The sequence below is a fragment of the Sebastes umbrosus genome, chromosome 16 (genome assembly GCF_015220745.1).
Source record: "Sebastes umbrosus isolate fSebUmb1 chromosome 16, fSebUmb1.pri, whole genome shotgun sequence".
NCBI lineage: Eukaryota > Metazoa > Chordata > Actinopteri > Perciformes > Sebastidae > Sebastes > Sebastes umbrosus.
This window is the reverse complement of record NC_051284.1, coordinates 27,224,164-27,239,347: the sequence shown is the minus strand read 5'-3', so window position 1 is coordinate 27,239,347 and position 15,184 is coordinate 27,224,164. Positions and strand designations below refer to the sequence as shown.

Below are 15,184 nucleotides of genomic sequence, written 5' to 3'. Positions count from 1 at the left end.
CTCACTTGGTATGCAACGTGCTCACACACACACACACACACACACAGAGTAACACACATGCACACACACACACATGCACACTCCTACTTGGAAGTGTGTGTGTGTCTGTGTTATGGTGTTAATAGAGGAAACATGCAGAGTATATAACTCAGTTTACAGCTGTGACTCTGTTAGTTTCAACTATGAAACAGCTGGAGGGAAAAAAAAAAAATCATAAACATGAAACATGTGAGTTGTGTTTAAAGGTTAGTGTCGCCTCCTGGTGGCTGCTGGTGGTCAACGCATGAAAGAGCACAAGGAATTTGCTTTAGTGTATTACAGGGGTCTCTAAGCAACCTGCAGCTCTGGAGCCACATGTGTCTCTTTAGCTCCTCTCCAGTGGCTCCATGTGGATTTATAAAAAAAATTGTGGAAATGAATAACTGTTTTTTGTGCACTTTTTTATTTATCATTGTTGTAGATCTATGGTACGACGGTACGACGGAGTATTAGGGCCACATTGAGGAAAATAAATAAATCTGAGATTTCGAGAATAAAGTCGTAATATTACGAGAATAAGGTCAGAATATTATAAAGTAGTAATTTTACGTGTTATTTAATTTTTTTCTCATAAAGTTATGACTTTATTCTCACAATATTACAACTTTTTTTTCGTAAAGTTATGACTTTATTTTCTTAATATTACGACTTTATTCTCGTAAAGTTATGACTTTATTCTGGAAATCTCAGATTTTTTCCCCTCAATGTGGCCCTAATACTCCGTAGTACATTTGCACTTTGGCCCTCACTGCATTACACTTACAGTATATACTATATATTTAGACTATAAACTGTGTTACCTTCATCACAATGATCAAATGTTTTGCGGCTACAGACAGATTTTTTTTGTTTTTTTGCATAAAATGGCTCTTTTGATAGTAAAGGTTGCTGACCCCTGGTGTATTGGTACATAACATAATAAGGGAAAATTAAATTAAAAATAAAAGTAAGTACAAAAAATAAAGAAACATAAATATAGATTAGAATAAAAAGAAAATACTATAGAAATGTCTGCAATATATCTATTAAAATGAAAGCTGTATAGAAGAAAATTACAATTAAAATATGAAAAAAGCCTATATAATATACTGTATAAAAAAAAATCCATAATAACCTTTCAGCATATTTTAATTCAAGTGTTCTGAGAGAAAAATAGACTTCTGCTCAGTGTTGCCAGATCTCGTGAGAGAAACACACAACCAGGTCCATAGAAACAAGCCTAAAAGAAGCAACTCTCCCCCCAAAAAAAGTGACCTTACCTACCTACCACAATATGAGAGAGAAACGGCCACTTGATTACATATACATATATATTTAAAAAAATTACAAAATAATTCAATCTCAGAGGAGAATCTGGGTGATTTACTGCTGTTGATCTCAGACAGAAGATATGAGGCGATAACTGAAGGGAATCCACTGGCAGACCAGGAGGTGAGCACATCAATTATTTATGTTTATTACTGTTTTTTAAACTCTTTAATGATCATTTACATGACAACAGAATTTAAATGGGTTTATAAGTGATTATATATTATATATAATATATATACACAGTATATATATACAGTATATATAGATGTACATCTATATATACATTTTCCCATAATAGCATCCATCAGTAGCGTCTTTTGTCAGACTTCCCCCACCTGGTAAATGTATATAGTTTTCTTATTTTGGTTTACAGTATTGTTTTTGTGCACTTATTGTATACTCTCCAGTATTTATTTTGTATATGTATATAGCTTTAGTTTAACGTTAATTTATGGTATAGCTTTTCTAATTTTTTTTTTCTAATTCTTTTGTATCTTTATCCGGCCTGTCTCTTGTGCAGCTGTTACACATATCCTACCCCTCCCCCCCACCCCCTCTAAGGGTAATAATAATAAATATTATCAGATTTTATAAAAAACGTTTTTATTTTTGTCATATTTATTTTTTAAACACTGAATCACAGTCGATGCAATTAGGATTTTTTTAAACGTTGATCAACAGAATGAAATACCTTCATATCAAAAACAAAGCTCTACAAATGTATCTAAATTCAGTACAAATATAGAACATATTTTGGACAGTACTGCAAGTAATAAAATAAACATCCATTATGTCAAGCATTAGAATCTTTGCCCTGTTGATTATCTGAGAAATGTGCAAAACAGCAAAACAAACAAAAGGAAAATAGATTTCAGTGCACACACTTACATCTGTAAGATCAAACCCAGTTCACATTACATGTTGTCTGTCTGCAACAGCAAAGTATTGATCATGTAAAGGCCCTGATGTGTTTCCCTTCTAGTGACTGAATACAGTGGGTCACCCTGCTGTCAAGAGCTGCTAAAACCTTCCTACCTTTCCTTTATTTGGAAATGTTCAGGTCTAACTGCTGTTTTCTGAGGCTTTTCTGCTCTGAGAAGAAACAAAAACAAGTTTAAACATTTAGAAAGTTGGCACAAAGTATCACCTTCAGTCCAAAAATATCTTTCGGACACTCAAACTTTCACAAGGGTCAAACCTCAGATATAGTATCTCTTTAAAGTGACAGACAGGGACAAGACAGTCCCACTTTTCCCGTCTGTTACCTCTGGTAGACCTCCACATGGAGGCTGGCTGGTACACAAGGTCAATATACGTCCCTTAAAGACGTGATGGTGAGCGATCTGGAGAGTTCTGTGACGTTGGTGGGACGCCAAGCGTTAAAACCGACTGTCCTGTTTCTAGAAACCATCAGGAAGCCGTTGGAGCTGAAGCGTCCGGGGATGTTTCCCACATCGAGCCAGACGAAAGGAGCCACGGAGGCAGAGTGGAGGGTGACGCTGTAGCCCGTCTCATCCTCCTGCTTCACCTCGGCCTGCAGAGAAACACACACTCTGTTTAGAACGAGTGAACATGAGCATGAACGTGACGCAATCAGTAGCAGTGTCTCTCAATCAACAACAACAACAAAAGACTTTGATGACGTTGTGAAGTAGCGTGGGATCATGGGAGTTGTTGGCATCATTGTTAAACAACCACCAATGTTGGCGTTGAAAATCTGGCTTTATTTGTGTCCTATCAATCAAATTTCGTAATGTTGTTGTTTCTGTTTTAGTTTTTATAAAGCAATCAGGTTAAAAGATGAGTTATTTTCTGCCTCATCTTCAGGGCTGGTAGGAGACTGCCAACAGCCCCTCATAGCATAGTTTTATTATGATGTTTAGATATAGAACATATAAAATCAATTATTCTAACTCATGCAGTATATACTCAGCTGTAACTTACTAAAGCGTTTCTTTTATCATTGTCAGTGTGTCACCCACCTACACATCATAATTAATGACTGTTTCCATGCGTTATTTAAAATCTGTGTATAAAATAAGTTAATAAAAGCAGTCAAACTTCTTTTTAACACGGAGTCTTACCGTGATGTTGGGTCTCTGGAGTCCCTGAGCATCTTTGGGTGAGCTCAGGAAGTGATGGTTGGAGGGACCCTGCTGGCCGCTGCTGTCCTCCAGGTGGAAGGTGAGCAGGCAGGTGAGGCGGGTGCAGTGTCCACATCCTGCCAGCAGGGCGGCGACTGGCTGTTTAAAAATGGCCACGGCGCTACCTCCGGGGACCGGGAGCAGGTCCGACTTCAGGGTGCACACTGGATCCAGATCAGACCAGGAGTACACAGACACCTGATCAACAGAAGAATAGACCGGTTTCAGCTCATGTGCCAGACAAATTATCACATATTTAACTAAAATTAGATAGAAAAAAATTAAATTAAAAAAAATTTAAATAAAATTCAGTTAATATTACTGAAACGGAGGTGAGAAAAAAAACTGTTGTTATCATTGGTTTAAATTTAGAGTTCAAATGATGTTCAAATGTTTGCAAATGTTGAGCTGACCAACGTTTCTGTTTTATTAGATTTTCATAATATTAATGTGGATAAAATTACTTTTTTTTTGCTAAATTCATGAGAAACTTTCTCACTATAATGGAATAATAACAGTTTTCTTTATTTTATTTTGTCATACAGCTAATTTTGAAGCTAAAATTGATTTTAACAATTATTCTGTTATTAGTTAATAAAGTGATAAATCAATAACAAAAACAATTGGCTTAGATTTATTGTGAAGTGTTAAATAATTTTGCTTCTGTGTCCATTATAATGTGAACATGTAACCAGTCACATTTAAACTTAAACTATCACATATTAGCAGCTTAAATCTAAAAATATACAGTACTGGTCTTAAAAATCGCATATTGTTCAAACTCTAGTGTTGACTGACCTTTTGGAAATTATAGTTATATTTTTATTTTAATTAGAAATAAATCTCTGCACATCTGAATGTGTGACAGATGTGCAGAGGGAAGTTCAATGTAGAAAACAATGAGAGAAACTCCTGCACACTGTCTGCTTCCTGCTGAAATTACCCTCAAGGTGTTGATAAAATTTAAAATATAATATTTAATATATAGTGACATTTTGTTACAGACTTTTGTTCCTTTTTTTCTTCCCTTTAACTTTGTTTGATAAGATTTCTCAGTATTTTTTCTCTAAATTCAGTTGTTCTCTCATCTTTTTTTAACGTTGTGTTAATAAATATTTTTGCACATCATTAGAAACTGTGAGCAATTGTGTCTCACTGAATATGCTTCAGTTGTTTATTTGAGAGGAATGCAGTTTGAATCCACTTATTGTAGGTTGTTTGGACAAAAATCACCTCCACAATGAATGTAATGTAAAGATAGAGTTTATGATTGAAAACATACCACCGCCCTGAGCTTCAGGTCGTGACTCAGGTCTGAGACGGCGTAGATCAACAGCGTGTCGCCATCCTCGAAGCCGACTGGTAGGACGGAGGCGAAGAAGTTTTGCGCAAAATAATGCAGCATTTTCCACTTCCCACCAAACTCTGCACACACAAGGAAATGATATATGATTATTTTTACAACACTGACCTCTAATCCCAATAAATGATAAGCACAGCTGTTACACAACAAACGATTTATATCCATCATAAATATATTTCCATTATGGCATTAATACAGGAGTCCAAAATACAAACACGTTCAACATAAAAGTGTGGGCGTTCGCTCACCGATCGATGACCAGGAAGGCGCCTGCCAAACATCGTTGAGCTGCCAGTAGAGAGCGCCCATAGTGCGACCTTTGCCCTCAATGATCTCACTCTGACTTCGCCGATAAAACTCGGTCTGTGTCTTCACACATTGAGCCTGCATCACCTGGACATGAATAAGAAAATACATTATAAGTTGTTGCAGCATTTTTTGTGTTGATACCATTTGTTACGCAGATTTCATGCTACATCTTTTACCAATCAAGAATTGATAAAATGATCAATAATCCCTCCAAAATACCACATAAAGACACCAAAACACACCATAGAAAAAGCCATGCTGTGATTTGGTGTCAACAACTTTTGACATTTGGAGATTTCTGCAGGAATTGTATTTTTCGGCGATTGGATGGCAAGCACTTCTGTTCTGGAAACTGCTCAGAAACCCCCTTATTGTCAATCTACCTATGAAAGCCATCCATCCTCTGAATGCTCTAGGTCTCTAGTTTGTGGCTGTAAAGTTTCATGAGGCTGTGATTATCCTCATTTTATACAGTGAGGTTTTAAAAAAATGGTCTCACTACAATAAAATAGCTACTATGGGGACTAACATCATCACACATGAATACAATTGAGCTCATTGGATCCACAAGAGTCTCAGCTTTACAGTGATACCCAATTTATGTAATTCCAAAACTGTTTAGGGACCCCAGTATGCAGAAATATTCAAATATTCCATTTTAGAATAGGAGAAAATAACCCAAAACTGCATGTGATTATCATAAAATGGGCATGTCTGTAAAGGGGAGACTTGTGGGTACCCATAGAACCTATTTTCATTCACATATCTTGAGGTCGGAGGTCAAGGGACCCCGTGAGGTGATGGGTGGTTGGTGTGATCTACCTGAGTGATGTAGAGAGTGTCTGTAAATCTTTTCAAGGGATCGGTGGAGTTTGGCAGGTTGAAATGTAAAGCAGCCTGCTGTAACATCTGCTGGTTCCCACTCTCGTGGTGTTGACGATGGGAAGTGAAATTACTGTTGTAGCTCCAGTCTTCTTTTATGGAAACCTGAAATATCACAACACAGACGGAAACTTTATACCACCTAAAAAAAACAAGAAGACTTCAACCTAGCTCTGTGTGTGTGACGGACAAGGTCAGCATCTACCTCTTAACTCCTGTTAGTAAAGCTAAGTTTTTGTAATTATCATTTCACCATCTTTCGTTTTCATTTTATTATTTAGAGTTATTAAATAACTTTTACATTTTATTCTGGATCAGAAATCTATACCACATTGTGGAATACGACAATCAACAATCATCATTATTATAAATATTAGAAGCAGTAGTACTTGTAGTCGTCAAAATGTATCCTTGCCCCTTAATTAATTTGATTTGTTAATTTAATTTAATTTGAAAATGGACAATATAATGTACACTAATCAACATTCAAACAAATATAAATGTAGCACAGTTAGCTGAAAGTCTAGTTGTCAGTAACTTTTAAATTTAAAAACTTTAAACTTCAACTTTTAAAGTTAAGTACCCCCATTAGCAATGCAGTCGGAAATATGACAACGGTGGTATTTTTGGTCCTTAATCAGTTAAAAAGAAAACAAAAAATCTAATAAAAATTGGCACAAAAGAGATCCAAACATGTCTTAAATTCTCCAGAATATTAAAGAGAACAACTCAGATTTTAGATACTTGGTAAAACCATCACTAAAAACAAAACATGACTAGAAAGGTTCATTCAGTCACCGGCTGCAGAGTGGAGAAGGAAGGCCACGACTGGAAGCCGTACTCGGAGGCGAAACGTGTCCGAGGGAAAGTCGTCCAATCCCAGCAGTCCGATAAGTAGCTGTAGAAGTGTGTGTCGCCGTAGTGAAGGTCGTAAGGGTTCTCCGCCACCCAACCCTCCTGCTCCGACTCAGCCCCGTTAGTCGGGCTGGAGACGAGGAACGGGCGACTCTTGTCCTCCTGAAGCAGATATTAGAAAGTAATTTAATAGCTTTTTGTTTCTACCATCTTTAAATATGATAGTAAAAAAAAGAACTGACAACAAAGTGTCATAATGCATATTACACACAATCAGTAATCTTTTAAAAACATAAATCCTGACAACCTGTCAACAACTTCACTCTCACCTCCTGAACTATCGCCCTGATGTTCTTCACATACAGCGTCACGTAGTCTTTCAGGTATGTTGGCCTCTGGGAAACTGGGATGTTGAACCAGTTTGTCGCCAGAGCAGCTTCGTTCTCATTGTTCCCGCTCCAAGTTATTATGGATGGATGAGACTTGAGGCGCTGAACCTGACCAGTAAAAACACAAGTGAGTACATTTACTGTCAGAACAGGATGCAACAACAAACTTTTGGGATGCTTAAACTAGCTTCAAATGCTGCAACTCTTGTTTTTGTGCATTTGAAAATGTTTTTTGGTTAATTCGCCATCTAAAAATGTGTTTTGATTTAACATACTGAGGATAGAAACATTCAATGTGAACCACTGCTCTTCTTAATGTTTCCATCTGGTTGTATATAGTCTCCAGATATGACATCTTCTAAAATGAATAAATAAATATGCCGCTCACCTGTTGGATGACTTCTTCTCTTACTGTCTGTACGAAGTCGTCCTCAGTGGGATACATAGCACAGGCAAACATGAAGTCCTGCCAAACCTAAAGACACACATATTTAATCACTTTGAGCGTCCATCTTTTATACAATATGTTCATGAGTTATAGTTAATATATATATATATATATATATATATATATATATATAGTATATCAACATCGGTCTGTTGAAATATATGTCACACCCTTGTATCAGAATCTTAACAAAATACCATGTTTATATGTGGTTATCTGCTGTGTCACAGGCAGAGACACGCTATTAGAAAAACTAAATCAGTACTGTACAGGAAGAAACACAAGGACTCCCAATAGTGCAAAGACCATAAGCCAATTATTACACAATAAAACAGTAAACATAGATCAATTTGTGCAGGAAGCATCGGCAGAAATATACTTTACATCAGTATTTCCTTTTTTAGGCAACCTACTTTGTTTAAAAATTCACCGTGGAAGCATGCGAGAAGTCAAAGTTTTCTTCAAGAATTCAAGGAAACACGGGGTGAGTAATTGTTATACAAATGGTCATTTTAGGGATGAAGTACATTTCCCATAAACCTCAATGCTTTCCTGATGCAAAAATTATGTTGTTCCTGGACTTCCTTCGCCCTAAGGGTCCGTCCATATTCTTTTGATTTCTTTTTATGCTGATGATGGTCTCCTGTTTTACAACTAATGTCAAAAAGTAAATGTGGCTGAATGATCTATTTAGTTAAAAAATATTGCACCTGTAACTAGTACCCATACAAAGATTAAGGAATGAGTGTGAGATTTGACTACATTATGATATTGTTATCTTAATATTTCTTACATTTGTGGCGGTAGTAATATTGATAAGTCAATAATATTGCTATCACTAGAGGATGATGGTAGTTACCATGATTCCCATCTCATCACAGATGCTGTAGAAGAGATCCTGTTCATACACTCCTCCTCCCCAGACCCTGAGGGCGTTCATGCTCGCATCCACGGCCGACTGCAACAAGTTCCTCAAGCTGCAGGACAAACAGAGAGCAGGTAGCTTCAGTATTATTACATTCACAACGGACTCGCTAGTTCAAACAAGACCTGTCCTGTGACTCCAAGTCAGAAACAAATCTGTACAAAGTCGCAGAGGAGACTCTGAGATTCAAACTAAACTCACACAGCAGCGGTGACTTGGTCCTGGAAGGAGTGGGCTGGGATCCAGTTGGAGCCTTTCAGAAAAATTGGTTTCCCATTGATGCGGAAATAAAAGCTCAGACCTGGAGACCCAACAACTGGCTCCTGGATAAGTTCTACTGTCCGGAAATACACCTGCAGGAGACATTTTCATCAAACACAGAAACTTTAATAGTAAGAAAAGCACCTATATCTATGAATTCAGTTTCATTTCTGGGGGACAAATTTTACATAGTGGCCAAACGGCGGTACTACAACTTCTACATCTGTCACGTGATGCCATGGGGCCCAAAAATACTTTTTCCATAGACTTGCATCTCAACATCAAAACCTTGTTGTTTTCCTGCGCAACAACTTGTGCTGCATAAATCAATAATTAATCTTTACTTTCTAGGCATCATGAGTTTAATATAATCTCTTGTTGGATGTCAGATTAAGCAGCTAGAAATTAAAAAGCAGCTCCATCATATTATCGGTCAAATATTGTGTCCATAAAATGAATCAATAATGGTGATAAATAATCATGATCTTTTGGTCATTATCATAGAGCCCTAATAAATACATCAGCTAAATACCTAAATAACATATGAGGAGACAGTGAGTGACCTCTGACCTTAGACTCTGTGTTCAGGATCAAAAGTTCATCCTGAAAGCCTTTGACAGCGAGGTGGTAAACGGGTCGGTCACCGTGTCCGTTGGGCCACCACAGCTTCACCTGGCTGCTCTGGAGGAAGAAGAAAAAGCTCTCAAAACTTCTGCACAAGTGTTTAGAAACAAATTTTTGTGAATATTCCTTTCAAACTGTAAATCTAAATCTGAAAACAGTTTGACCAGACTGCATTGAGTACCGTGTTGATGTGTAAGGTGAAGCTGTACTTGGTCTTTCCTGGGAGAAACTGTGTCTGGAAGCTCTGCTCTGAGTCCAGCTCAGGTACGGAGAGCGAGATTTGGCCGTTTGTTGTCTGAACGGCATCAACGACAAGCTCAACCTGGACTCTCCACTGAGAGAGGCTGAGATCTAGACAGACAAACAGATCATATAAAACACATTTAATTATTCCACTAGGATGAGAAAGTAAAGAGAAAATGGAAAGATGCAATAACTTTTCATTTATTCTGGAAACGTGACAAAGTATTTCTCAGTCGTACAACTCTAGGAGGAAATATTTATACAAGATTTCTAAAGAAAGTTCCCATCTACGCTCAGCTGCCAGGTTATTAGGTACACCCTTAAGTTTTAACAGTATTCCTTAGTCTTAGTGGTTATACTCAACAAAAGGTTAAAGAATTAGATGAGACGTACCGTGTAGAGGAACAGATGAAACCTGGACGAGCTGCAAGACGTCGAACGCCTCAAGTCGGACTCCCTTCCACAGTCCCATCGTGGGGAACGACGGCCCCCAATCCCAACTGAAAGAGCTTTGCTCCTTCACCAAAAACAGAGTGACTGAACTTCAGATTACTGTTGAAATGTGAGTGCTCTTTAAGGTGTGAGACTTTGGTCTGCATGTGTAGTTAATTTACTAAAATGCAAACATCAATAAATGAAGAAGAAAGTGCTGGTTGGGGTGAGATGAAGGTCGGTGTTTAGGGCAGGCAAGTGTAAGAATAAAACTGCAAACAAAAATGTTTTAATATATTCTGCATAATGAAAATCAGAATTGCAAAGAAAAAAAAAAAAAAATAGGTGCCTAAGTTAAAGGTGGATGTCCAAAGATTAAAAAAAGAAATTTTACTGGCTGTATTTTTCCAACATCCTAACAAGGTATGGCAAGATTTCTCTCTCAAACATAAAGCCCCTTTGTCCCTAAATTCATCATAAAGTCACCTTTCAAAGCAGATGGAGATCATCCTAATTTCTTAGCATCAAAACCATCCTCGTATATTTTTTATTTTGGCAGGTTCCGTCCTCCATAGCAGGACAACGTACTTACTTTTCTGATGAAATTGACATGACATTCCCCCTTCTGGACATCTGGGGGACATTCAGGAGGAACTCTGTAGGCAGAATGAGCTTTCCTCCGCTCAGATGCATAAACAACTGGAGACAACAAGCTGACTTTCAGCACATTATCCCCGTCCTTCAGCAAGGCTCTGACTGGGAAGTCCTACACACCAAAAACGAGACGGTATTTGAAACAAATGATGCATTAAAGACAATGTACACAGTGCATCGTGAACAGTGAACATACATATCTACGAAACATGTTGTCCGTCTCCCCGACAATGGCTCCATTGAGCCAAATCGATGCTACAGTGTCAACGCCGTCAAAGACCAGCAACACCTTCTGTTTGGCCCTGTCAACACAGAGAACACACAGCCGAGTCAGGAACAGGGAACAGAAAATGGTTTTAAAAAATAATATAAATCATTATACTGACCTCAGCTGGGTAGAGGCAGTAAATGTGGTTGTGTATGTCCAGTTGTCAAAGGCAATCCACCGATAAGACACATCATTGAACCTGAAATACGGGTCCTAAATGAAAAGTATAAAAGGATTTAGCTGGCAGGAATTACTTTTAATTTGATTTCATTCCTCTCTGTTAATTTAAAAAAACATTTTTTATTAATAATTAAAAAAATTAAGTTATCTGGTTCCAGCTTCTTAAACATGAATATTTTCTGGTTTCTTTACTCCTCTATGACAGTAAACTGAATATCTTTGAGTTGTGGATAAAACAAGACATTTGAGGACGCCATCGTGGGCTTTGGGAAACACTGATACATATTTTTCACCATTTTATAACCTCCTAAGCATTTGAGGCAAGATTTATCTCTCAAACATAAAGATGTAAAAAAAAAAGTCCATAGAAAAAAAGTCTGAAAAAAAAGTCTGAAAAATGTTAAAAAAAAAAAAAAAAGTCCATAGAAAAAAAGTCTGAAAAATGTTTAAAAAAAAAATGTCCATAGAAAAAAATGTCCATAAAAAAAAAGTCTGAAAAAAAAGTCTGAAAAATGTCTGACAAAAAAGTCTGAAAGATGTCAAAAAAAATGTCGGAAGAAAAAATTTCTGACAAAAAAGTCAGAAAAATGTCTGGAAAAAAAATCAGAAAAATAAAAAAAAAAATGTCGGAAGCCATAAAGTCTGAAAAAAGTCTGAAAAGAAAAGTCCATAAAAAAAATGTCCATAGAAAAAAAAAGTCTGAAAAAAAAGTCTGAAAAATGTCTGGGAAAAAAAATCTGAAAAATGTAAAAAAAAAATATGTCGGAAGAAATAAAGTCTGAAAAAATTCTAAACAAAAATGTCGAAAGAAAAAATGTCGAAAGAAAAAGTCATTAAAATGTCTGGAAAATAAAGTCTGAAAAAAGTCTGAAAAGAAAAGTCCATAAAAAAAATGTCCATAGAAAAAAAAAGTCTGAAAAAAAAGTCTGAAAAATGTCAAAAAAAATGTCGGAAGAAATAATGTCGGAAAAAAGTCTTTGGAAAAAACAGGTTTTTAAATTGTTGGATAAAATTTAGCCATTAATTAATTCATCAAATGTGACATAAATTGATATTCCTGTTTTAATTTGCTTCTTTATTTATTTTTTAGTATTAATTCCCATATTTATTTACTCTCCTGTTTAATATCCCTTTTATTTATGCATTTATTTCTTATTCATTTTTAAAAGTATTTATTTATTTTTGCATTTCTTTATTTTTCCTTTTTTTATTTCTTTTTTATTTCTGTTATACCAAACAACTAATTGATTAATCGAGAAAATAATGAACAAATGAATCGACAACGAAAATAATATTTAATTGCAGCCCTAAATTAATACATGAATCAGTACTATATACAGCATACTCCTCTGGCTTCTGGCTCTGACAGAGAGTAGCTCATGTTCATAAATATTGATTGGATGTGAAAAAAGCATTATTAATTGAGGCGGAGTTCCCTTTAAGTAAAAGATCTGAGTACTTCTGTACTTCTGTATACTTCACTGAAATAAAGTGAAGTTTACAGCACCATAAAACGGAAATACTCAAGTAAAGTACCTCAAAATTGTCCTTAAGTACAGTACCTGAATAAATGTACTTTATTCCACCATAGAAGTGAAAATGTCACTGGAGCAGGAGTCACAATATGTTGTATTTACAGAATAAAATAAAAGAAATACACATTGAGAACATGAATGTGTAGCTATCATATATATCCTCATATAAAGTAATATATAGACCTACCTGGATGTCTCCTTGTAGCTGTAATGCTGAATGAACATTATATATCCTTATATAAAGTAATATATAGACCTACCTGGATGTCTCCCTGTAGCTGTAGAACTGAATGAACACATCCAGGTGAATGTATAGTAATATATCCTCATATAAAGTAAAATATTGACCTACCTGGATGAATCCCTGTAGCTGTAGAGCTGAATGAACATTATATATCTTCATATAAAGTAATATATAGACCTACCTGGATGTATTTTTGTAGCTGTAGAGCTGAATGAACATTATATATCCTCATATAAAGTAATACATAGACCTACCTGGATGTCTCCCTGTAGCTGTAGAGCTGAATGAACATTATATATCCTCATATAAAGTAATATATAGACCTACCTGGATGTATTTTTGTAGCTGTAGAGCTGAATGAACATTATATATCCTCATATAAAGTAATACATAGACCTACCTGGATGTATTTTTGTAGCTGTAGAGCTGAATGAACATTATATATCCTCATATAAAGTAATGTATAGACCTACCTGGATGTCTCCCTGTAGCTGTAGAGCTGAATGAACATTATATATCCTCATATAAAGTAATACATAGACCTACCTGGATGAATCCCTGTAGCTGTAGAGCTGAATGAACATTATATATCTTCATATAAAGTAATATATAGACCTACCTGGATGTATTTTTGTAGCTGTAGAGCTGAATGAACATTATATATCCTCATATAAAGTAATATATAGACCTACCTGGATGTCTCCCTGTAGCTGTAGAGCTGAATGAACACATCCAGATGAATGTATAGTAATATATCCTCATATAAAGTAATATATAGACCTACCTGGATGTCTCCCTGTAGCTGTAGAGCTGAATGAACACATCCAGATGAATGTATAGTAATATATCCTCATATAAAGTAATATATAGACCTACCTGGATGTCTCCCTGTAGCTGTAGAGCTGAATGAACACATCCGGGTACTTCAGCAGGCAGAGACACTGAACCGTTTGAGTTTGACAGACTCCATTTACCGTTCAGACTCACAGTTAATGAACAAAATACCGATAAAAGACCCCAAAACAAACACAATAAAACACTAATACAGTTCCCCCACAGAGTCATGGCTCTTAGTTTGTTGTTTCTGGCATGGTAAGTCACGGAAATACTCTTCAAAAGTGAACTATTTTAGTTTTGTTGTTGTTTTTCTGAACAGGCTCTTCCTGGTTCGTGACGTCACCCACCTCTTGACAGTCAGGTGACGGGAGTATTGCCGCGAAAAGGTTTTAAATTATTATTTTTTAAATGTTTGTAAAAGATTTTTCTGAGCTTTAATAAAATCATGCCACAGTTTTACAATATTTTTAAAAATTGCTTTTATATTTAAAACAACGCTCATGTACATTTAAATAAAGTTGGATGAATTTGAATTAGAGTTATATATGAAGTGGTCGTGTCTAGAAGATAACCTGCAAATTGTGAAAACGGATCTGATATCTACAAAACCTCGCGAGACTCGACGAACTATTCGGTATCATCACCTAACCATAAACATCTCGCGAGAGTTTCCCCCACTCGGTGGATCCCTTTTTGAAATGACCCTGTAAAGTGTGTTTACTTCAGATAAGTGGTGTAAAATGTGAAGTGCTAACTCTCAAAGAAAGATAAGATTAAATAGTGTAGTGTATTTGTACTGTTGTAATCATCTGTTTTGAACATTTTTGAAACTTAAAGAGCATAATACGGCCTATTGTGAGAAACACCATATTTAATCATCATGGATATATACTGTATATACATATATATATACATATATATATGTATATATATATACACAGTATATATATTCAAGATTCAAGATTCAAGATGTTTATTGTCACGCAGGTTGTACAGGTACAAACGTGTGAAATACTTTTTGCTGGGAAGCTCCATTAAAATAATAAATTATATTACATTTACATTTACATTACAATTACATTTACATTACAATTATAAAAGGAAATACTTTATACAAGGGCATATTAAGAAGATGTATTAAGAATATATACAGTATATAGAGTATAAGATATATTTTTGTGTAAGAATGTGTCGAATGAATTATAGATTTAAAAGTCTGATGGCCTGGGGGGAAAAACTGT

General features: G+C 35.8%; 1 protein-coding gene across 3 annotated transcripts; it reads right to left on the bottom strand.

Moving 5' to 3' along the window:
• Positions 1-1,475: 1,475 nt before the first annotated feature.
• Positions 1,476-14,277, bottom strand: manba (mannosidase, beta A, lysosomal). 3 transcript variants are annotated; one of them, XM_037747384.1, is made up of 18 exons: positions 13,983-14,277; positions 11,266-11,360; positions 11,076-11,181; positions 10,818-10,991; positions 10,187-10,310; positions 9,732-9,901; positions 9,497-9,607; positions 8,867-9,018; positions 8,600-8,717; positions 7,681-7,767; positions 7,233-7,400; positions 6,847-7,065; positions 5,989-6,153; positions 5,106-5,250; positions 4,777-4,919; positions 3,435-3,692; positions 2,616-2,884; positions 1,476-2,442 (listed from the first exon to the last, which is right to left on the bottom strand). In XM_037747384.1, exons 1-17 carry the CDS (start codon positions 14,169-14,171, stop codon positions 2,657-2,659), a joined length of 2,652 nt encoding a protein of 883 aa, XP_037603312.1. In that variant the 5' UTR covers positions 14,172-14,277; the 3' UTR covers positions 1,476-2,442; positions 2,616-2,656. The 3 variants fall into 3 exon arrangements, with proteins under 3 accessions (XP_037603312.1, XP_037603311.1, XP_037603313.1); XM_037747383.1 differs by having other exon boundaries at positions 1,476-2,884; XM_037747385.1 differs by lacking the exon at positions 13,983-14,277 and adding an exon at positions 13,361-13,625 and having other exon boundaries at positions 1,476-2,884.
• Between the last annotated feature and the right edge of the window lie 907 nt (positions 14,278-15,184).

What these genes read in the sequence shown, in the direction of transcription:
- manba (XM_037747383.1), bottom strand. Translation starts at nt 14,171, where the DNA reads ATGACTCTGTGGGGGAACTGTATTAGTGTTTTATTGTGTTTGTTTTGG. An exon ending in GAGAAGAAGTCATCCAACAG is followed by an intron (nt 7,401 to 7,680) that starts GTGAGCGGCATA and finishes TTTACTGGTCAG; the next exon opens with GTTCAGCGCCTCAAGTCTCA. An exon ending in CCTTCTCCACTCTGCAGCCG is followed by an intron (nt 6,154 to 6,846) that starts GTGACTGAATGA and finishes GTGATATTTCAG; the next exon opens with GTTTCCATAAAAGAAGACTG.